A 25,001-nucleotide genomic window follows, 5' to 3' on the forward strand; every position below is an offset into this window, starting at 1 on the left:
CTTATAAAAGCAAGAAAGAAAACCCTTCACTATACCCCGTCACATCTTCACCGTGTTATCTCTATAAAATATTACTTGCATAGGGCTCAGTTGTTCCTACCCTAATCCTATATCCTATACCCAAATCTCCAACTCATTCCATTCCATTTACTCAGCCTTTCACCTGTGGAAACAAAGGCTTACGGGTATTCAAATGAATAAAATATTTCTACCATAAGAGAAGTGAGATCAATGCATGACTCTGGTATATTAAAAAAATATGAAACAAATACATATGATTTCTGCCACAGATGTTGCAACAACTCTTAACTGCCAAGCAAGAAAATAACTAAATGTCTTACCTTTTTTCAAACAATATAACTAAAAAACATAAGTTTGTTCAATATTAGATTATTGAAGTTGTTGCTGTGATCTTATAGTGTCTCATTTTATATATGTTTTAAGAGAACTCAGTAAGATCTTCAGATAATAACACCTTTTAATATGGCTTCCAGTGAAGCCCACATTTTGCTCTTAGAAAAATTTTGAGATAATATATATGCATATGTACATATATGTATATGATAATACATTTTAAGTGCTTTTTGTACAAATAAATCTTTTGAAACATCACATCAGTGGTTTTGCCTAATCACCATACTAAGTAGTCTCTCAGTGCCAATACTATTTTAATATAGTTGAGGTAAGCCAGACTCAGTTAAACTATTCTGTACATTAAAAAAAAAATTATGTTTATTTACTTTTGAGAGAAAGAGAGAAAGACAGAGGAGTGAGCAGGGGAAGGGCAGAGAGAGGGAGACACAGAATCCGAAGCAGGGTCCAGGCTCTGAGCTGTCAGCACAGAGCCCAATGTGGGGCTCAAAACCACAGACTGTGAGATCATGACCTGAGCTGAAGTTGGATGCTTAACCGACTGAGCCACCCAGGTGCCCCTCTGTACATTTTTATAGGATTTAACCAAGGCTTCAAAACTGTGCCTATCTTAAATTGCTAATACTCTCATTTTACATTGAATCTTTTGCACTAGGTTTCATTAGGTGTAAATAAAACTAGAATTCACATTAAGAAGCAGCACACACACGGATGCTAAATTCACACAATATCTTTCATTTAAATACAGAAAGAATTTTATTTTTTTGTTAAGAAAATTTTTTAAGTTTATTTATTTATTTTGAGAGAGAGCACGATATTGAGCTGGGGACAGATAGAGGAGGAGAGAAAGAATCCCAAGCAACCTCCATATGTAAGCATGGAGCCTGACGTGAGGCTCAAACTCACAAACCATGAAATCATGACCTAAGCCAAAAGTCAGAGTCAGACCCTTAACTGGCTGAGCCACCCAGGTGCCCCAACACAGAAAGAGTTTTAAATAAGAAACAGGTCTGTATCAAGCATATGAAGAATCCCCACCACATTTTGTACCTTTTACAAATAACGGAGATAAAACTAACCGTTCAGCCAAAGTTCTCCTAGCAAACACAAGATAAATAAGGAAATAACTGCTTGATACTGTTTATTTATAAACTCCTAGACCAGAATTAGAGTAAACAGCACTCATTGTCATTATAGATTTATATAGGTATCTGAATAAATTCCTTACTTAAAGAATAGTAATGAAAAACTGATATAAACATATCTCATGATCTTCAGAATGAACCTAAACGGAGGTTCCATCAATGTATGATGTTGGTAGGTCTAAAAATAAGTGGGGTGGAGAAAAACAGAGAGAGAGAAGACACTAAGGTAAGTCAGTGTGTCAACTGTCAATGTGTCGAAGGAACTGACACGTCTTGGTGTTCACTTAAATGTTTTACAAAGGAGTGAATAATTTAAAATAAAACGTCTTTTTTTCTAGGAAAGAAAACAAAGAACTGTAATTGTGAATCAAAAATTTATATAATAATTTCATTGACTATCAACTCTTATTAAATCTACTTAATTCAATTAATAAAAGACCCTGGCATTCACTTTATATTCTCCAGTTTTAGTTCCAATGAACAAAGCATAACATTCTTTTAGTCTATTTTCCACTTGGATAAGGAACTTTAACATTTTTTATTTCACATGAATCTATGGGGACTTCCCTTAGCATTTTAGATGATCATATCAGAATATTTTACCAAAAGATTCAACTGTTAGATGCAGTATATTCCATTTTCTAGCCTAAATAAATATCACAGAACTTCAATCACAGCAATACAAACATAGCAGAGATGGCTTTTGTATGTTCTTCACAAACACAGTCGGTTTCATATTGGCTTTTGCACACAAAATTAAATTCACTACCACAACTATGCATGCCACCCAACCATATTATCTTCCCAGAAGCCAACTGACTGCACAACATTTACTACCTATTATGTATCAGACTCTATTGCAAACCCTTGCTTACCAACTCTGTAGAGACCTAAGAGCCTCAAGAATATTTTCCAAGTCGTTTGACTGTCTGCCTACATGTCTCTCTCTTTGAAACAAATGCTCTTGCCAAGAGGTTAGTAAAATGGCCTTGCTAAACCCTTTTCTCCTTATTTTAAAAGGAAAGGTTTTGAGTGTACACATTGCAAATGTACCGATCACTACATTTAATCCAGGATTCCTTCTTCCACCTGCCTCCCAAGTATCTGGTCTGACTTGCTTTCAGAATAGTAGAAAACACAGAAACATCTTAAGCTATTTTGTCTTAAGGTTCTCATTGTACCATGAAGCTGGTAACCACCAAAGAACTGTGGGCATGTCATGGTCAGCAGGGACTGAGAAGATTTTAAAAAGTGCTCATTTGATATGTATTACAAAAGTGTTCTATTCAATGGGAATTCTTAAATAAAACAGATACAAATAAGACTTGAAATTATTGTTTCCTTTTTCCGAAAGAAATTTTCTCACAATTACAGAGACTAATATTCACTTTGTTTGAATAAGTTGTGTCAGCTTCCAAATGGTTTCATCAGATTTCTTAATATTGTTTTAAGAGTGAGGGAAATGTTCATTTTTTTTCTGCAACAGATTCCCTACAGATCAATCTACATTCTATTCTCTCCTTGTGGCTGGTTTGTTCCCATACTTTTAAAATCTCATGGAGTGGGGGGTGTGGGGCTATGAAATCTACCCAGTATGGATGGGAGGGTTCTTTCCCACAAACCCATTCCTCTGCCATTGCTACCTTACATCTCACCCATATTCCTATTTTCTCCTTTTTGTTATTCAGTCTTTGAAATTACTTCTTCATCCCTCTTTCTTACTACTACCCCACCCACCACACATGTTATTAGAGAATTGCAAGTACTATAATTATTGTAAACCATAGAAGTTTCTTTGCCGGGTGAGATGGGGGTGGGTGGGGTGGACACCTGTGCGATTGTAAAAGCAGGTATCTCATTCCAAAGTCATGATCTGCTCTATTTTGTATTAACAGTGCAACCTGATGGAGTCATTAATGCTCCCAGTTCTTAGATGAACATGTCCTTAAAAAAGACTCTCTATGTTAGAATTTTATCCTAAGGATAATATAACTTTTATTTGGATTTCAAGGGTAGAACCACAGAAGTTTGCACACTGTGTGTATAATCTGTTCTATGTTTATACAAATGTATTTTAACACCTTGACTTGCATATACTAGTATCACAGTTAATAGATTTTTTGTAAAGGCACACAAAGCTTTATTGCGAGCCGACCTCACCATGTATTCACCATGTATTTTTAAGTACCTCATGGCGGAGTTCTGTGGACATAGCACAAATGTTCCAGTTATGCTGTTAGCAGACACAAAACATAGTTGCCCAGGCAGCTGGGTGAAGTTCACATTCTCTTTAGGGAATTTTACAATTTAAGCTTAAGAGCTTTAATTAAATATAAGTATATACTAGTTTACTCAGCAGAGGTATATTAGGATCACATTTCTTTAGCAAAATGGATTTCACTTTAATGTGCAACAAAAAATATTTTGTTTCCTTATTTTAAAAATGTAATAGACAACCACAATGGAGTGCTTGAGCAATCCTCAGAGAATTTAAATAGAGAAAGCTTGAAGTTCTTTAAGATGTTCACGTTTTCTCACACATACCTATAGGTCCATCGACAATACAGAAACAAGTGCCCCACTTTCATTCACGTTTGATATGTTCTTAATTAAAATAAAATGCTAATTGGCATCTCGTGAATCAAAGAAAATCACCTAATATAAATTTTAATCAGATTGTTTCAGATATCCTAAATTCCTCAATATTTTCAGAATCTGAGACATTAAACTAAAAATGGTGCCAACTCAGGGTATTTGAAACAAAATTGACATTAGTAATCAAGATATAAATACCCTCCCCAAATCTCATCAGATGTTTCTGCACCCTTAATGAGTTACCTTAATAACTGAAAATCAGGTGATATTTATATCAACACTCAATCCTCCCAGAGATGAGAGAGATTAATCTAAAGGTTGGGAGATCAGCATTAGATTCTGTGACCCACATCTCCCTATTAACTCTGCCAGTGGAGGTTCATTTGGTGCACCTCCCAAGCATGTTATTTTATACTGACAGTCTCCTCTTGCTGAGCAAGGAGCTCAATATTTCTCAATTCATGAATTTTACACCCAGAAAGGGTAATGTATATGTATAAACAATGTAAGCGTTTCTGATGGCCTCGCTTTTAAGAGACAGACATGTTACGGGGATGATAAATGGGAATCATCTCTTTTCCCAACTTGAGATAATCCTCTAATAATGCTGTTCCCTCAAGCGGAAAGAACGTATTTAGATACAGTCATCTGGTCTAAGTGCGCGTAAGGAGATATGACCAAGTGTGGTCTCTTCTTACTTATAGAAAAGGCCCAGGAGAGTTGATAACTTCAAATTTTTAAAGAGCAGAGCTTGCCTGGAGAGCATAATCCAGTAAGTTTGGGACTTTCAAGCGCTTCTGAACAATAAGAGAAAAAGCTGTATGACAGAGAAGTAAGCCAGGTTATTAAGATTTCAAAATGTTTGCTTAAAAATAGAACAGATAAACAAAAACCAACCATAGACAGCACATTTATTATCTTTTCTACTCTGGTACTCCCACACTGTCAAAGCCTTTGATAGGTAGGTACCAAATACCCAAACACCAGAAAAATGCTTTGGTCAGCATTAACGATTTAAAATTTAAGTAACAACTTTGAGTAAAGTAAAACAAAGGCCTCTCATAGATATAGATTTATACTTCTTTTCTATACCCTTAAATTAAAGCTACTGAGACAAACTTTAACAGACACCATTTTATTTTTAATTATGTTACTCTTTTCTTCAAAGGTCAATAGCAGTTTCCGCTCACCTCTTCCACCTGACCTCTTCAACAGGGTGTTTGAACGGCCCAATTGACTGTCCCCATATTTACCCTCCCCTTCAGTTTTCTGTTAGAATTCTCTGCTTCTCTGCCTTGGAGACCAGCAACTCCATGTCCCTCTCTCGTTATCCTCCTCATTCCCGGCTCAGACTTCTATTCAAGCGGAGTCCTCTCACCCCCAACTTGGAATGCTTTGTAAATCCTCCTTTGAACTTCACCCATGCATTTATGAATGATCCAGCTAAAGCCCTCAGTTCTCCAGTGTCTTCTCTAAAACTCCTCACCCCGAACTGGTTGTATCTTTGATTTGTATGCCTTGGACCTTAGGTCATACTATTTCTTATGTCTAAATTCCTCAGCTGTTTTTATGTTTTTGTCTCCGCTCCCTTACTAAATTCTATATTCCACAGTTGAAGTGTAGGGATACTTATACTTTAAACATGAATGGTGTTCACACTCTTGCAACTCAGCCCCTCTTTGAGAATTTAGTTAGAAGAACATCTGCTCAGTTTTTTATCATCAAGAGTGAAAAAGTTTACATTCTAGTAGAATTTGATACTTCCTTTGAAAGATGTGAGTTTGGGGCTAAAGAGATATTGTCCTCTGATTATAGTAGCAGCTCAAATTTTGAGATACAACTAAAGAAACATACAGATAATGCAAACACTAAAGACTATACTGGATATAAAAATCTAGATAATCTGAAAATGCAGACAGAGCTTCCATTTTTTTTCATCATTCACCTTTTCAAACCCAGCATTCCATATAAGGCTTCTATCAGGGTGGTAATCACTGTTTTTCTCAATGTAAATGTATAATGAACAAACTCACTTTGGTAGCATAAGTCAAAAGAATCCTTAAGCCATGTTGATATAGACAAGGTAACATGGATACAGCAAAGTGAGGTATAAAATCTGGGTAATTCAAGATATACTTTCCACCCCTCACCATTACTTGTGATTTAATTACAATGTTTCATGAAACTTTAAAAAATATGTTTTAATGATATTTAATTCTACTTTCCTTTTTTAAAATTTTTATTAAAATGTTTTCAACATTTATTTATTATTGAGAGACAGAGCATGAGCATGGGAGGGGCAGAGAGAGAGGGGAAGACACAGAATGTGAAGCAAGCTCCAGGCTCTGGGCTATCAGCACAGAGCCCGACGCGGGGCTTGAACTCACAAACTGCGAAATCATGACCTGACCTAACGTTGGATACTTAACCGACTGAGCCACCCAGGTGCCCCTAATTCTACTTTCTTCCTCACTTATAGATGCCAAGGTCCATTTAACACTTATGACAAAATATGATCAAAGACCACCAAAAATATGATCAAAGACCACCATTTCATTCAGGGGAGATTGTATTAGACATATTCTTTATCTCCTTAAAATGGGGAAAGTACAGAGGCTTAAAGCATCCCCTTCCCCAGGAATGTCTATTTTAGCAAGCTGTGTGCAACTCAGAAAGCCTTCACTTTACCAGTAACGTTCAACTCTCACTGTGCGTCAAAATCACATGAGATGCATTTAAAAATACAGATATCTAGTAACGAGAAATAAATAAATGAAGCAAATTTAAGAAAAAAAACGAACAAAAAATACAAATGCCTGAGCCCCTCGACTAGAAATCCAGATTTAAGTTGTATGATGAGGGATGAGGTAGTAGGTATTTTTATTTAGAGGCTCCCTGGTTATTCTAACATACAGCCAGTGTTGAGAAGCAGTGTGGGAAATATTTATGCACTGGACCATTTCCTGGTGTTTCTCAAAATCCCCTGCTCAGGATGGTGTCATGGTTGGTTAGCTGGCTAGTGCCTGGTTGGTGTAGCTCTGGGCCCTCCTGGGTAAGCAGGGTGGTGGCTCACTGAAGCAATGAGTGCCCAGAGTTTACTGTGAGGCCAAATCTAAAGATGCTTCTTATATTAACTTATTTCATATTACTTCTATTTTTTTTTTACTACAGCAAGCAAATAGCCTTTATTACACATTTTTGCTTCCTAATTATTTCAAGTTGCCTTCTCTATTAAGCTATAGATTGTGTTATCTTCTTTTTTCCAGCCACATAATAGCTTGATTGAATGGCTTTATTTCAACATCTCCAATTATTTCCTGGAATTGAGTGTGAAGAGATGAGAAGAGAATGTTTCATCTGCAGATAGTAAATGGCTTCCCTACAGAGCAGAGCAATGTAAGACTGCACCATAGTGAAACATGATGGCTATACTATATTCCGTTATACTCTACAGAAATATACGATAATAATATATTTCCTTTTTCCTCCCGCAACTTAGAAAAAAACAAAATCTTCAGAAATTTACTATATGTAGAATATGGCCAAAGCAACTAAATCACTCCATGAGAAACTAAGAAGACTGTGGTACAAAGCCAACAGATGAAGCCAGTAGAAGCCAGTCAAGACAGCATGTACTAATGATACATGTAGGCAAGCAAGTCTAGGTATAATAGACATGATAGGTCAAATTTTCATAGACACAGATGCTGAGATATAATTAAACTTTTCCTCTCACTCCAGAGGTTCTTTCTTTCCTATTTAGACTTTCAATTATTTACGGAGAAATACTTTATACCTATCGCATTTATTCAAGCAATTATTTAGAAGGTTCGCCATAATTTATTTTCCTCCCAAGAATCAAATCATTCTTTTGAAGAACAATTACAGCCTTCTTGCCATAGATAGGTGTGTTCCTCCTGATTCATACTCAAAAAGTCTAAACATTGGCATATCTAAGGAACACCACTTTTTAATACAATAAAGTACTCAGTTATCTACATGATATCCTGGGATGAAAGACCATTTCACATTTTCTGTCACCTCAGTTATGTTAAAAATTCAAAGTCCTTAAATACAAATGAAAAAAATATATATATATACAACAGTTTTTTACCAAACACATCCCCATCCTTGCTCCCCAGCCAGGGCCCCATTCTTGGAATCATTCTTCCAATGAAGCCACTGAATAACCAACCCTTCTTCTTGGACCTGACAAACTGACTTCACTGCCGTGTAATGTTATACACTTTGTAAACTGACAAAAAATAGGCAAGCCTTATTAAAAACATAACATTTTCAGCTTTACCTCATTAAAATGAAACCTCAGGGAGCATTTTTTCCCCTTTTCCTTTATCCCTCTTGCTCCTCTCACGATGCACGTCTCTCCCCTTGGCTACATCCCTCCCCTCAAAAACGTTCTGAACACTGTCTGGGCCCATGAATACATTTTTTATTCATTGCACAAATGAATGATCTAAGAGCTATTAAGAAAGAAGAATGTAATCCCTGTGTAGAGAACTGGGGGTTTCCTTGACAACAACAAAAAGACAGCAGGGAATGTCCATGCATTCCATGAATATGCAAGAAGAGACTAGGCCCAGTACCTGGACAATTTTATAAAAAATTTGTAAAAAGATCTTTTTCTTTGGGAAAAAAAAATGGATTGGTAGTTATCAAAAACATAAGCCCAAGTTTTTTCACACACGAAAAAGAGCAGAAAGCTAAAGATTCTACATATAGGTACTGACGAATCAATACTATATTTAAATTTTAAATAAGGGTTGCAGCTGCTTCTGATTTGCACCCAAAATGGCATCACCCTAGACAAACACAATTCATAGAGGATTAAAATTTTAAAAAGCTCTTACAGTCACACAGATACTATGGTGTAATTACAATTGGCTCCCTGCGGTATAAATCCTGAATTTTAAGATAATTCCATTTTTTACCTATTTACAGTACAAAACCATCTAAGTGTTCCTACCTTTACAAGTCCAGAATAAAATAATTACTAAAGCAGAGACGGGATTAATTTGTACTAAGTAGTTCCCATGTGTCAGGCACTATGCTTGGTGCTTTGTTGTCATGAAATATTAACTCTATTATATCTCTACCACAGTGATGGGCAAACCCTTGAAGAGATCCCTTTATCCTTGAAGCAACCTAGTGAGTTTGTAGTATTGTTGTATATGTTTAACATTATAACAACTGAGGCTTCTGGAGATAAAGCAATTTTTAAGGCCAAACAGAGTGAAATAACAATGCTGACAAAGAACTCAGGACTGTTTCCAAGGCTCTTTACACTGTCAACTGTCTTTTCCGTGTATCCTATGAACACAACAGACTATCTACCCATGTTCATTTAGAACGTCACAGAGCGTGCTCCAAAAATCCAGTTCTAGTGTAGTATCTTGTACATGGTAATTACCTGACTTGAGTAAAAGAGAAAAAAATATATTGGTATATTATATGTACAGGTGTGTATATATGTATGCGTGTGTGTGTGTGTGTGTGTGTGTGTGTGTGTGTATAGGTAGGTGATCATTTTCCTTGTTTCATAATCTCTGTGGCTTGGAAAAAAGAGTATGGGTCAAAGTTTAGGTAGTACTACTCCTTCTATACATAATAACCATTACATCTATTTTGCTGGCAAAAAGTTCTGACAAAGAAATTAAGAAATTTCTGGGTCCACACCATGGATAAATAAAAGAAGGACTGACTCCAGACTCTCCAATCTCTAGCACTTGTTTCTGTAATACTAGTGGTCAAAAATCACTTGAATTAGATGTTATAAACCTTTAACTCACCTTTTAGAGTACGTAGCCCACCCTTCGTAAAGTAGCTTTATGCCATTTAACTTTAAAGGTGTGTCACTTTGAACCATGACATGGGAATACATTTTGGAAAGTTAAACATATTTAATCTACAGAAGATGCTACATTTGTCAAAAAAGCATGAATCACTGAAGGATAAGAAAGTAGTATGAGAACACCGCCTCCTGAAGAAGTTGGCTGAATATCTCTGGTTTCCACACACTGTGCAGGTTTCTAGGTGAATACTAAGAAGGCATTCATCTTCCAAAGCAGGCTGTGACCCTCTGTCATACTGGTGCTATTTAGAAAAATGTCTGATTATATTTGTGGCTCCTTAGTCCCCACTGATGAGCCTCTGTTAGGCAGCAAAAGGTTAATAACTGGTTTCCAGTAATTTGTTTTTGATCTTCCTCTCCAACAAGGACCCAGCTGAAGCCTTATCCTTCTCACAGAATATTCTCTGACCTCTATGCCTCCAGTGATTCCTTCATTCACTGACCCTAGCTGCCATTTATAGCTGGTACCACATCACCTTGTGTGTAACTATATGTTTCCATACTGCAGTTATGTTTGATTGTGTTAATATTGGCTCCCCAGAAATGCTCTATGCCTTTAAAGTCCTTGGAAGCAGGGTTTATGGTTTATGTTTATTCTGTGCCTCTTGTAATATCTGTGAAAGGACTAGGTGTGTTGTAGCTTTGCCTTTACCAAGATAAACCTTGCTTGACTATGCTATGCTGGAAGACAGTGTGTGCCTTTCTCTCGAGTTCATTGCCAGTGACAGATAAGTGGTATTTGTCTTTAAATAAAGCCCCTCCTCAGTAGTAGTTGTGATAACACTAAGTTGTAACGGCAAATGCTATTTTCAGAAAGAATAGGCATCGGATCATGTTAGGAAGATAATAAAGTTCTTTTTAGTTATCTAGGGAACATGTCTTTTATTATTAAACTTTAACTTGTGAAGAAACAATTTCAGTTTTTTGAATTGTATCTCGAGGTGGGTGGGTTAATAAAACATTCATAGAGCATTTAAAGAAATTGACAGTCTACTATGTGTTTGTGTCTGCATGTCTATATGTGAGCAGTGTGTGCATGTATATGTTACACATAAAAAATATTTCACTTAGAAGGACTTTCTAAAAAAGGTAACCGCTGGTCTGTAATGTAGTGTTAAACTCACTAATAAATTTAGTAACACTAAGGTCAATTCTTTTCTTCGTAGTATAGAAACAAAGGGAAGAGAGTCTCTTCCCTTTTCATTATTTGACTATTAGAAGAGGAACTTGATCCTTTTCTAGATTTCAGGCAGCCAAGGAGAGATGGGGAAAGCCATCCTAATTCCCTCCAGAAAAAAGAGAAAGTGCTTCTCTGGCAGGGAGCCATAGCTGGAGACCAGCAAAGGGAACCATCATGTGTGCAAGCGCTGGCCCCATCCAATTTCAGGGATGTGTTCAGAAATTCTGAAGGGAAGAAGCAGCCCAGAACCAGCGCCACAAATTTCAGGATGCTGTTCTCTTGCTATGGCAGGTACTTGAATAGCATCCGCAGCCCCCAATATTAGCAGCAAACTAAACACAAACCATGAGCCTCCGTTCCCTATTTGCAGTACTTTCCCTAGTTGTCTCACAAATTATCTCTGAAGTTCAAACATGAAAATATATGTAGACCATGCCCCGAAAGTATCGAGCTCCAAGTGTGAGCCCAATGATGATTTAGCTCTGCACATACACATGATGTTCTGAAATGTAACTATACATTACTTTGATTATGCACAGGCATTGGTAAGATTGAAACTAGACTTGCTTCATTTGCTTTATTCAGCAACACACAAAGTTATTTAAAGGTAAACATCAAGATGTATATTATGATACTGAGATAAAAGTATTGATAATCAGACCAATTTAAAAAATGTTCTCAAGTTAAATTAATTCATTCAGGAATGAATTATTATTGCTGCTTTCTTTTGAATTCGCTAGAAGTTATTATTCTTTTTCTAGCTGTGTTTTGAGGTACATGTTATTTTACTTAAAAAAATTTTTTTTAATGTTTTATTTATTTTTGAGAGAGAGAGAAAGACAGAGTGCGAGTGGGGGAGGGGCAAAGAGAGAAGGAAACACAGAATCTGAAGCTGGCTCCAGGCTCTGAGCTGTCAGCGCAGAGCCCAACGCAGGGATTGAACTCACGGACCGCGAGCTCATGACCTGAGCTGCACTCAGACACTTAACCGACTAAGCCACCCAGGTGTCCCATGAGGTACATGTTATTTTAGAAACTGCCACAAAATAAGATCTGATTCCTGATCTCCTCTCAAATATGAACGTGAACGGTGCAGTGTTGGGGTATAGTGGGGAACAGAGCTGCCTTTCAAATATTAACCAGAAGAGCCACTCTTTCATGTGCTCAAAATATAGTGTCCCTAATAAGATTTTGTTTGGAGAAAGGAATCTGATATAATAAAAAATCTTAAAGTAATTTTTCTACATTATAAATGTTATAAAAATGAAAAATACATGATTTTTAAAAATTATATGAAGCTGGGGCACCTGGGTGGCTCCGTCGGTTAAGCATATGACTTTGGCTCAAGTGGTGATCTCGTGGTTCGTGGGTTCGAGTTCCACGTCAGGCTCTGTGCTAACAGCTCACAGTCTGGAGCTGCCTAGAATTCAGTCTCCCTCCTCCTTTGCCCCTCCCTCCTCTCACTCTCTCTCTCTCTCAAAAAAAAAAAAAAAAATTATATGAAGCTATCTTGTATAAACGTTGCCTTTCAAAAAATGATGACTGGGCACCCAATGATACAAATATTGCCATTCGCCCAGACATCTATCTCCTGTTCCCAGAGCCAACATCCCTTATCCTTCATCCTGTCCTCAGTGATATTAGCATTATGTACACTGCTCCAAAGTACAGATACAAATGCAGGAGGAATTGGTGATATGAGAGTTATTTCTGAATGATATAAGCAATAAGGTACCATAATTACCAATAAGGAAACCGAGCAAAATGAATTCTAATTTAGAGGCCAAAATTATCTTTCTCAAAATCTCACTAATTTTTAATACCATTACATTAATAATTTTATCAATACCTTAATACTTATGTCGTTTTAGTTTAATACTGGCCTTACACCTGCCTTATACTTAGATGTAAATTATAAAACTATCAAAAAAGACCACCTGACAAAACAAATAGTATCAAGCTGGCCTGACAAATAGGATGTTGTATATACAAACACATTTTAAAAAAACAAACTAATAAGCCATCTATTTTAAGGTTATAACTATGAGCATTTGCATAATAACATTCAAATTTAATATCTGCACATTTACAAATTATCCTTTGGTTTAAAGATAACAGTATACCAGTTTTTCAAAACATTCACAGTTCTGTCACCCCAACGTGTGACACTTCAGATGATACAGGGGAGCATTCTTTAAAAAAAAGAAAAAAAAAAGCCCAGAATTGAAAAAACTTTCTACACCATTAAATCCTGTAGACTTCATACATGTTCACAAAGAAAAGCTTTCAATAATTTTTCAAAATGCAGGTGTGCAAATTACTCCTGAAGTAGACAGGAGTCATGTTTTCAGTATCCCCCGAACCACTGTTAAACACACCCCATAGCATTTTTCAGCTCATAAAACTTTTATGAGCTGAAAAGTTCCTTCAGATTTTTTTAACTGCTAACTACAGTTGCCCTCCAGCAACAGCACCTTAAGCTGCTATTAAGATCCATTTCAGCAAATATAACATAAACGTGTCTTGAGTAGCATGTTTTGTTTCATAGTAGTAAAAAAAAAATCGAGATTTACATGACTTGCTGAGCACAGCAAAAAATTATGAATGCCTTGGTTTAGTGTAGCACGGGTGGCATTTTTGCTTACTTGGGCATATAGTACATGTAGATGGGGGTTCTATGTTTGTGAATAGATTTATACAAGTTCATACGTGAACCAAGGATTTTCCAATCTGGGAAAATGTGCCTTGATACATAAAAAGTTGGTTTCCAGGCACATGTGTATTTTTCCTTATTAACGTACACCTGCCTTAGAACTCATTAATTTAACATCTGCTTTAAGGTTTTCCGTTGCCAAAGTTCAAGATGCTTAAAAAATTAACTTTCTCGTGTAAAAGCAGCAAAATTAGTAAAAGTCAGCAGTTGGAGCTGAGTAAACCTTGTTGTCTTATCAAGACAATAAACAATGCTTTTAGTCCGAAGGAGAATGGCCTCTTTCAAGTGTACAAAAATGATAGGTAGATGTAAGATAGAGAAAAAGGGAGACAGAGAGACGCGGGGAGGGAACGAGATAACTACAGGCTATAGCTCTATCTCTTCCCCCGGCCCCCCGCCCTACTATCCACACACCGGAATCTCCTACTGATGGAGAATCCCGACCATTCCCTTTGCAGACTTTTCTGCCCTATTGTTATCAATGCTGAAGGAAAACTAGTATGAGAGAGAATCATGGTCCCATGTTTTCAAAGTGGAAGAAGGCAGAGGACACACCTAGGCATGTCTCCCAGACCAGCTGAATTAAGTTCACACCTCAAATATAAACATGCACCTTTGTATAAAATGGTTTCTGGGTTAGCTACTCAGAACCCCCATTTTGAGTCACCATTTATAAACTTAGATTTTTTTTTTTATGACTGCCAATTTTTCCAGGAAGATAAAGTTTCATACTTTCTATTTTTTAACTCGATCACCCTAACCTTATCACACAGTTTTCCATTTAGAAAAGTTTTTAAGTGCAGAATGGTTTTACTGTTTCCTATATTATTTGATTCAGCGTAGAATCTACGATAACATGAGAGTAATCTAAATTGGGAAAAACTTCTGCATAGTCAGTCTTTCTAATCCTAGTTTCAAAAGGTGGAAAGGGAATGTAAGAAACAGGAAACATGAGATAGTTTCCAAGAAACTATCATTAGCAGAACAATAATGTCCAACCCTGGCCTCTTTCAACTGTACTAGACAGTGGACATTACCTTCAATACTCTGGGAATGTATTCCTTTCTACTTACTGCTCTGCAAGAGGCTTTACACTGAGAAAGTTCTAGATACTATGACTGTGAAGTTGCCACCTATAGCAATGGAAGCCAGCTGACCTGACGAATAGAGCGACCTGTTTGTTTCCAATAGGTACACTCCAATAGGTATCCTCTAATGAGGATAGCATCACTTTTAAGAAAATGACACCCTGAGGGGAATGTCTTACCAGCAAGAGAGAGAACCTGCTAAAAAAAAAATTCTTCTAGCCCAACCTCTCAGACCCCGGTAAAGGAAAAATCACTATTCTTTCAAATCACATATTTAAACTAGTATATAGCAATTTAACTAAAATCAGTGATCTTAACTTCTAAATTAAAAAGATACAAACCTGAATTGATCTATTAAACTGTATGCACTATGTGTTCTCAGCTCAGCTTACCAAATTCAAAAGATGGTGTGGTCTGACCTTTAGGAAGGAATAAGTTGCATTTGATAATGAAAATGGCAAGTATTATTCGATGTAAAGAAACTGTTTTTAGGAATTTTGCTGGAGAGATAAATAAAATATTTGAGCAGAATAGAAGGCATCATAAAAATTCCTAGAGATAAAACAATGATATCATAAAATAAGTAACATTACAGCCTGTTTTTTAAGGAGCAGAAGTAATGCTGACATATCCATATCTGAAATTATATGTGACACAATGAATTATAGCATTTCCTAGAACTGAGCTAGATTGTATTTGTTGTAAATATTCAGAGCCTTATTAAAATACCCAAGAGACAACAGCTTAACAGTATGTTGAACTTTCATAAAATAACATTTAAACTACAGACCTGTTACCCACCCCACAAGCTGTACAACAAACCTACAAAATCCTGGGAGAGAAAACGCAAAGCAAACCTGTAGACATCTTTCTATCAGCCTTAGACATGTGCCAATACAGTTTTAGCTGTCCACAATGTAAGTGCTGAAGGTTAATAGTTAAAGACCAATGGAATGTTAACACAGTCTAGTACTACACTTGAGTAGTAATGCATGGAAAGACACTGAAATTAAAACATTTTGTTCTGCATGTTCTGAAGTGATGTAACAGTGATGATTGGTTATATTAGATGACAAAGCAGGGCTTCTTAGAACTTTAAAAAACACACTCGTATCTAACATTCTTCCAAATAACATATTCTTCCAATTCTTGTACAAATATATGCAGCTAAAATACAGAAATTTTCACACTCCAGTTATCTTCTAATGGCAGCATTTGGTATGTTGATTTTTTTTTTTTCCAAAAGTAATTTTCAAGATAAAATGCAGATTGCCTTGACTGGTATGTCTAGAAAGCAAAGACTTACCTGTCTTGTTTTCTCTGACCTCAATAATATAAACATTTATGTCAGGATGGAATTTTGTCCCTGCTGGGGGTTCTGGAGTGGAAAGCGCCTGAGGTCTGAAGGCCTCTTTGCCTTCCACAGTGGGTGGTCTTGTTGGCTGTGTAGCAGATGGAGTACTTGAAGTTGTGAAATACTCTCTATCAATATCAGTTTCTGTTTCCTTCACTACAACATCCTCGAGTGTAGTGGGAGGAACACGAGATGTTGATTCTCCAATGATTACCATGTCTCTGGTTGTTTCTTCTCCGGGCTCCCTGTCAATGAGAGGCGGTTTCTCAGTGGGTGCTGGAGATGGCTTGGATGAAGTCGTGTGGAGTCTTTCTACTGAACTGAAGGTGGCAGTGATATCACTTGGAACAGTGGCTTTAATTGTTGAAAATTTGGGTATTTCTGTGGCTTTGGGCTTTTCAAATAATCCTGAGCCTAAATCCATATAATCTAGAGATGTTTTCTCTCTTTTCTCGGTAGTGGTTTCCTCTATAAGCTGGGTAACATGGGTGCCGAAAGGTGATACAAATCCCCCTGGACTAGTACTTTCTGTTTCATACTTTCGTTCAGGCTCTGGACTTAAAGACACCTCTGACCCTATGCTTGGCATTAGTGTTACTGCTTCATCAGTTTCTGCTTTGTGCTCGGTGACAGCACCAGGTGGATAAGACATACTATGCTCAATTTTTCCAACTGGAGTTGTTTCTAAAACTGGGACTCTCTCAGAACCTGTCACCAATCTGTCTTCAGAGACTGTGTATGCTGACCCATCACTCTCTTGTTCATCTAAAGGTGTTGCTGCCTCCTTGGCTGTGTCAACTGCAGAACTGAGAGTAGGAACTGGTTTCTCTGAAGTCTGTTCTTCCCAAGGGAATTCTTCTTGAATTGTTCCCTGCATGATTTTTGTTGTTGTTCTTAGACTCTCAGGAGAAGGAGTTGATTCAAGATGAGTCTGATCAATGACATGTATGTCTTGAGAGGGTGCACCCAGAACTTCACCTTCTGAGGGAACAGAAGGTACCAACACTCCCCATTCTGTCTTGGGAATTACAGAAAGAGGAATGGTATGGGAAGTGTCTACATAAGTAGTAGATTCTTGGGTGCTACTATAATTAACAAATGCCAATCCTTCTACTTCCGAAGTCTGGGCAAATTGGGGGACAGTAGATACTGGCTTAGAGACATCCCTATATTCTCCTTCATCCAAAGCACTTCCTTCTGTAGTTGCATAAACAACTTGGCCTTCCGTGCTTGTGACAAGTGGAACTCTTTCTTTGATTGTAGAATCTCTCAAAGTTGGCTTTTCTGCAATACTAGTTAACATAGTTGGCTGAAATCCAACTGTGAATTTTCCGTGGCCTGTTGTATCTTCCTCAGTTAACTCCTCTAATGGCTTTTGAGTACTATCTGGAAAAAGAGTAAATTCATCTCCTCCATCTTCAGTGAAACTTGGGATTTCTTTATCATTTCCACTCACTTCTGTAGTAGTGAGTAAGGCAGGGGGGAATCTTGGAGGGCCTGCATGTTCTGTGAACTCTAAAGGCTTCAATGTTGTATTATCTTCATCCCATGCCCATTTTGATATAGTGACCACCTCCACATTTAAAGTGCTGTGGCTCAAATGCGTTGTCGTAATACCCTCATCATACTTTGTAGTTTCTTGATAGCCATCTGTTTCTAATTCAACTGGTGTTGTCATAAAGTCTTCCTCCACATCTCTTGCTTCTGGGGGCTTTGTTGTTGTCAGTGCTGGAGAATAAAAAGGTTTGGTCATTTCCACTGAATACTCTGTAAGATGAACTTGCTCTGAGGAAGTGGTCGAGAACTGCATTCCAGAGAAGTCGTCTTCCTCTATTTTTCCTACAAATGGATCTTTTGTAATCTTTTCCTGTATCTCATCATCAGTGTAAGTATCTGTTTTCAACTCTGGACTTAGTGTTCCTGTTCTTTCTCTTCCTTGTGCCATTTCTGTTTGTGGAGAGGGGTAAATAACTGTGGATATTCCCTCGACTAATCTTTTATCACCAGAATAAGGAAACAATTCTACTTCTGTATGATGCTGTGATGGGAAAGGTGTAGTAGACACATACTGGCCAAAAAAATCTTCAGTTATCCTTCCATTAGTTTGTTTCTCTTCCCATTTGTCTGTAGATGATTCATTACTGTCAGGCAGAGTTACAGGTGAAATAATTGTTGAGGCTGAGACTGACTCCCTGTCCTCTAGTTGAGTGGAGGTGGTGTCTTCTGATGTCTTTGACACTGTAACAACTTCAGGTATTTGGCTCAAGACCAAGGTGCTCTGACCAGATCTAACTGTAAATGTTCTGTCTTCCCTGTCATCTTCTCCCACGGTGAATCCATAGTGGCTTGTGGTCACAGATTCAGAAATAGCGCTTACTGTTTTCTTTTCAGTTTTGGATTCCAACGTCATTGTTGTAGATACAAATGGTGTTTCAGTTGCAGACAATTCCTTGGAAGGAATGTGCTTTGAGATTTCCATAGATGTTACCAAGGGACCCACTTCTATTTGTTCAATTTGGGTAACTGATTCTCGTGTTTGTATGTCTTCCCTGACACCATCCCATGAATCAGGAGCAGGACGGGGGATGACGGTTGTACTTTGGGGTGCTTCTTCCCTAATTTCAGATATGTCTGGCTCTCCAAGTGGTCCTGATGCAGAAGGTGAGTAGTAGTCCAAATCCCAAGGCTTTCTGGTACTCCCAGCAGGTGTGGATGATTCAGTGGCTACTCTGTGTGTGACAGCTTGAGACTGAACTGTGGTTTTCTTTTCAAAACTGACTATATTTCCCACAGGAGGGAACTTTGTTGTAATTATAGGTAAGTCAGTGATTAAAGGGATGACTGGTGTTGTTCTGTCAGGTACCATTTGTAGTTCTTCAGAAAAACTGGATGATGCAGTTTCTGCAAGGATATTCAGTTCGATGGTTGTAGCCTCTGATATATTCTGTTTAGCTAGAAAAATAATTTCAAAGAGTTGATTAGACAAGTCACTAATAAAAAGTTGTACGTCCAGTGTTTGTCAAGTGCTGCTGTGTACTTTGGGGTGACCCAAAAGCGTTTGTGATGAAGGGAATCTAGAAACTATAATTAAATTAACTCAGACAATTGAACATTTTCTAGTCACAAACTGATCACTTGTTTCATATCGTAAGGGTTATCACTGCTTTTACCCATAAGTATGAATGACTGTTTTTGGTTAGGGAAAATGAATATTATGTATTTTAAGATAAAGAGAAGTCCAAAAAAATATGAATGTAGAGTTTGGAAACAGTGGATAGGTTACTTATCAGAAACTACAGCAGCAAATCAAAGCCTAGTAGGAAAACTTGGTAATACTACTCTTCTGAAGGGTTCCTGTGTACTCTGCCTCTATCTTTCTCCCTCCTTTTCAAGCTGCACTGTGTCTCAGGGGAGAGGGAGTGCCTCAGATTGCAAAACAACAAAAAAGCCACATCAAATGTACCCAAGATACATGTAAACTATTACATCGTCCATAATGTGGGGGGTTTCATAAAAACAGGATATTAAACATTTTAATACCACTCTTCACTTGATTCCAGGTGTTGAGACATTTGTCTTCATCTTCCTTTCCACTCTGCAGTGCAGCCTTGTTTCTAATAAACAATAAGATGTTTCTGGCAGAGGCTGCTTGGCATTTTTGATACTTGTGTGTTTTGTTCTACGTTCCACACACTATGTTTGCAACTCTTAAGGGTCTTGGTTCCAGGCTTACTTTAGCATGAAATACGAACATAGACCAGGAAGTGAAGTACCCACATGATATATTTTAGGTTTGTAATTACAAATCACTGGAAACAACTCCGAGCATCAGAAAGAACGGTCTCAGGCAATAAAAAGTAACATGTCATCATAAAATGCTACATTATAATAACTCCAGATTTACAAAGAATGGCCTGTCCTGTTTAAAGAAATGTAAAATGTGTGTAAAAGTGACGGTGTTATAGACGAGATTCCTTTTCAACATAGGGAAAATGCAGCGGCTTAGTACACAAAGATTTTTGTTTCTTAAAAAAATCGGATTTTCAAAAGTGAAAAAGTAGTCACCACTAAATTCAGAAGGAACTGTTCTAAGGAAACACGCAGTCACTATTTCGCCACATCCTGTATGATTTAAAATAGTTGTATGCATATTACCTATCTCCCTGATAAGAGTTGTAATATCTGTAGTATTTGTAATACCTTGTGTTTCACTCTCAATAATCCCCAAACAGGAGTTTTCCAAAGGGAAAACCAAAGTGGATATCTTTGAACTCCATCTACTCTGTCAAAATTTAATGATCTTTGGACACTGAAACTGCTGTGTATGATACTAGAATTGTAAATATATGTCATCACATATTTGTCCAAGCCCACAGAATGTACAACATAAAAGATGAGCCTTTATGTAAACTATGAACTTTGATTATGATAAGTCCACATGCATTCATCAATTGTAACAAATGTACCACTCTGGTGTGGGATGCTGACAATGGGGGAGGCTACGCACCAGAGGGGGCAGGAGGTAAATAGGAAACCTCTGCACTTTCCACTGACTTTCACTGTGAACCTAAAAACTAAAAGCTAAAAGTACTCTAAAAACTAAAGTCTATTAGAAAATTTGAAGATAGAATGATGTGACTTTGTTGTAAATCAGACTTGAGTTATAACATGTTCTTTATTTTTGTTTGCTATGAGCTGTTATTAGCTGTGGTCATTCTGCAGACCATTCTAAAGCTCACATCCACCAATTTTATAATGAAAACTTGCTGGTCATTTACAGTATGGTAACATTTAAATATTCCTCGAAGTCTGTCACTATTTACCCTTTTGTGTTGGAACAAAACTAAACAAAAACATACTAAATAATCTCTCTCTCTCTCTCTCTTTCTCTCTCTCTCTCTCTCTCTCTCTCTCTCTCTCTGTAAAGAAAAGCCTTTTCTATATTCATTTCCTGGAAGAGGCTTTGGTCTGTTTTGATTGACATGAACAACTAAAGGAGCCAAAGTGTGGTTGACTCTTTTTCTTCTAATTCAATTCTCTATCCTCTGAAATTCCATAACTGTTACCTCATTTTACTGCCAAATATCATGTTTGTCTTATAACAGCTTTCTTTTGGGAAACAGTAAAATATACATGCAGAAAAAGTTCCCATGGAAACATAACATAAACACTTATGACACTGCTTATTAGAGAAAAATTAATCGCATTATTGTTAATGACAGCAAGAGAGCTGATTTTGCTTTTCTCAGAGTATTTTCGTGGCTGATGAAATTAACTTAAAAGGCGATGATATGGCATTAGGGTCAAACAGAAGTCCTGTGGATCAGGTTGTCCTATGTCTCAATCCAAGTTCCGTGCTAGCAACTTTCTATGATGCTATGAAAATGCTTCTATAGTGTTCTAAAAATGAAGGACTCATATTTTAAAGATGAAACTGTACATCACTGTCGATTATTACTGTACCATTTGGTGTTGCCTTCCTCTAGCCCTGGAGCATGGGAAAGCAACAGCACTACATCTCAGAGAATCTCCCTTACAAAGCCAGGATTTCTGTGACTTTGTTTTCACAAACAAGGGATTTCAATAATTTTAGAGCTCTGTTTAAAAGTCTGCTTATAATTTAATTAATTCTACTATTTGGAATGGAAAACCTCAGACTTCCTTTGGGGTTGGGTGGCTTTTTCGTCAGTTTAACAGCTGATTTCCATCCTAACTCAGAATATCTGATTATCTGTGCCATTTGCTTCAACCATTTCAAGAAGAGGAAATAATTTCAAAAACCACAAATATCTACAAAGAGGTATCTTAAGAATAAAGGCTGCTATATTAATGATGACTATCATAAAGGTGAAAATGCAACTCCAAATTATTCCAAAAGTGTCCTCCCAGAAGAATTCACATGGAGAGATCTCTGAACTGGAAAACTACCAGTGTCCTTTCAACTTCATTAATGAGAAAGCCAACAGAAATCAGCATACTTCTTTTCCCACAAAGCTCCCTTCCAACCTTTGCAGCTGTCTGCCATACAGATGTTTTGGATCACTGTACTTATATATTTTATGTCCTATGGACTATCTTCTTTGTGCTTCTGTTATAAGACACGAGGCAGATTTTCCCAATAAAACATAAAGTCCCTATTAGCAGCACGATAGTCAATTTAACACACACCCAGGATGCATACATTATATGAAAATTATTAATTTCAAATTAGTTCTTCTATATGAAAATGTCTTATACGTGAATAACTGTAAACATGAGAATTCACAAATAGAGTGGATATTCAATAAGTTGATTCTGAGTTCATTGTTAAATAAAGCGTAAAGGTTGGAAGAGTGGTATTAGAATTCAAACTATTTTTAAAAAGTTTTATGAGTGAGTGATTGAATGCTAACAGATTGAAGTTCAATAAACAGAAAACATATTTAAAATACCATTTAGGGAAAGATTAGTTGGGTGCCTATGATCAGATTATGATCGAGGGCATGAAGAGAATAAGAAGCACCCGAAAGGTTAGAAGGGTAGGGTACTTTTAAAAGTGAACAAATAGGTGAAAATGTAGCATATGAAGTGGTGAGAATTTATTTCACCTTCTCTAAACCATAATTTCTAGCTCCCTAGCTTAATCAGAGGGATATAAAAAATAATGAAGGTTCAAAGCAAGATCACATAGATGATCCAGGGACTTAGAAATTAACATTTCAAAACAAGGACATTGTTTCAGTTGAGGAAGATGCCTAGGGACAAATGAACAATTGTGTTCAATAATAGATATGGCTGTTATTTAGATTTTGGTCTCCAAGTTAAAAAGGAAAAAAGGGCTCAACGTCTAATGCAATGAATTTAAATAATTAGAAAAATTATCTGAGAATGATAGTAATGGGATATTAGAATGGTTTTTCTGGGAAACGTGCTGTATCTCCCTGGCTTGGAGATCATTAATGATATTACATGAGAGATTATCATGAGTCTTGAATGGCTTTGATTCACTCAAATTTGGGGATGTATGGGTGATTTTTCAAAGTCCTAAGTCTCCAACCTTGGAAAAAATCAAAAGTGCACAATTTAGTTTAATTGTCACAGGGAAATAACACAGGAAAATTTTATTTCACAAATGTATTAATTTCCTGGTTTTTTAAAATCAACTTGACATGAACAGATTCTAATTATGTTTGTCATCAGCCATTGTTAAATTTCTATTCAGAAATGTTCAAAGGAAAATAGAATTATAAGTGAGGTTTTAGAATTGCTCATTCACCAGGAAGTGACTTAAAAACACCATCTACATTTGGTAAAAAGCAAACAAGAAAAATATGGTTATACTTCTAAATTCCCCTGCTTGACCAAACAGCTATACATCTCTGGAATCACTTTTGGAACTGTTGCTAAGGTCACAACTCTTATAAACTTTACCCTAAAAACTTAGTCACACCTCAACTGTGTGGGAAAAGTGAACAGCAGTCAAGTCATTTTGAGAGTATTTTTTACATTGTTTAAAATATATACATTAAAAGAATCCTTGAAAAAAGATTTAGCAATTTGGGGAAGCAGTTGGCACTGCATGTAGTTTAAGAAAGACTAAGAAAGATTTTTATGTTATGACTAAGCTTTCTAAATTTTGTATATGCCCAATCAATTTTGAATATAGTAGGTTTTAGGAAAGAAATAAACAAGACTCTAACCCTTAGATCAGATTTGTATTAGATGAGATTACCCTTTGGTTTGGAAAAAAAACCCCAAAATTTGAATCATGATATTTGGAAGTTATATATTTCCAAGTTATATGAATTCAAATGAATTAGAGGGGAAAAAAAAGGAAACTAGACCTGAATTTTCAAACTTTTCTCAGATTTTATGTAGATTTTTAGTAGGTAATTATTGTATTTGAATAGAAATATCTTATTTCATACATTCATGTGAATTCCTCATTTAAATAAATAATTTAAAACACATCAGGATGAATTCTTTGTGGCTACAGACAGCCTTTGGTTTAAGTTTTACCCTAGGGGTGAAAAAAAAAAAGGTTGTTTAAAAGTTTTCTCTTGCCAGTTTTATATAAAACATGAGAAAATGCAATCTAACAAGATAGTCAGGTTGGATAATTCCACTTCTTCCCTAATTAAACATCCCAACAGCAATCCGATTTTAGTTCTTAATCATAGTCACTTAATGTAAAACTGATTTGAGAGCTTGAACTACTTGAAAGTCACTGTTAGGAGATCGTGGCTTAAAAAAAATGTGTATCTTTCTACTTTTAGAGATAGGCTTTCCTTATTATTGTTTTAATTCCTCCCCCCGCCCCCCCAAAAATAACTAAGGAAGACCTTTTCTATTGTTTCAGTCTAGGAACAAAAGTTAGTATTTTCAATGGCTTTGTATAGCCAGCTTGTACCGTGCCAAAACACAAAACATGGCTTTCACACTCAGAGGGTTGAGTCAATGGGAGGAGATGTGGGCAAAGGCCCCTTAGCAGGGAGGCAGCAACATGTCAGTGCCTTTCCATTGCACTAATGTCTATTCTGTGGAATACTCAGACATCCTAGCATGACTTTTTGGTTGACAAAGAATGCCTGTGTGTTTCACTTTAGAAACCAATTACATAATAAGCTAGTGTATTTTCTACTCATTTCAGTTACACATAGCTAAAACAAGATATATTGGAAACTTAGTAAAAACCTTTCACTATAT

General features: G+C 36.7%; 1 protein-coding gene across 5 annotated transcripts in view; it reads right to left on the reverse strand.

Annotated features, from left to right (window-relative positions):
* The window catches only part of VCAN (versican), a 120,114-nt gene that overhangs the window by 54,864 nt on the left and 40,249 nt on the right, over nt 1-25,001 (reverse strand). For 3 of the 5 annotated variants that reach the window (XR_013556167.2, XM_060637747.3, XM_060637744.3), the window contains exon 7: nt 16,269-19,268. The exons of the other annotated variants lie outside the window; for them this stretch is intronic. Coding sequence is in view for 2 of the 3 variants with exons in the window: in XM_060637747.3 (XP_060493730.1) it covers nt 16,269-19,268 (3,000 nt within the window). In the remaining variant the exon portion in view is untranslated. The remainder of the gene's footprint in view (nt 1-16,268; nt 19,269-25,001) is intronic. 5 annotated transcript variants of the gene reach the window in all.

Source organism: Panthera onca, chromosome A1, assembly GCF_046562875.1.
Source record: "Panthera onca isolate mPanOnc1 chromosome A1, mPanOnc1 haplotype 2, whole genome shotgun sequence".
NCBI classification, from domain to species: Eukaryota; Metazoa; Chordata; class Mammalia; order Carnivora; family Felidae; genus Panthera; species Panthera onca.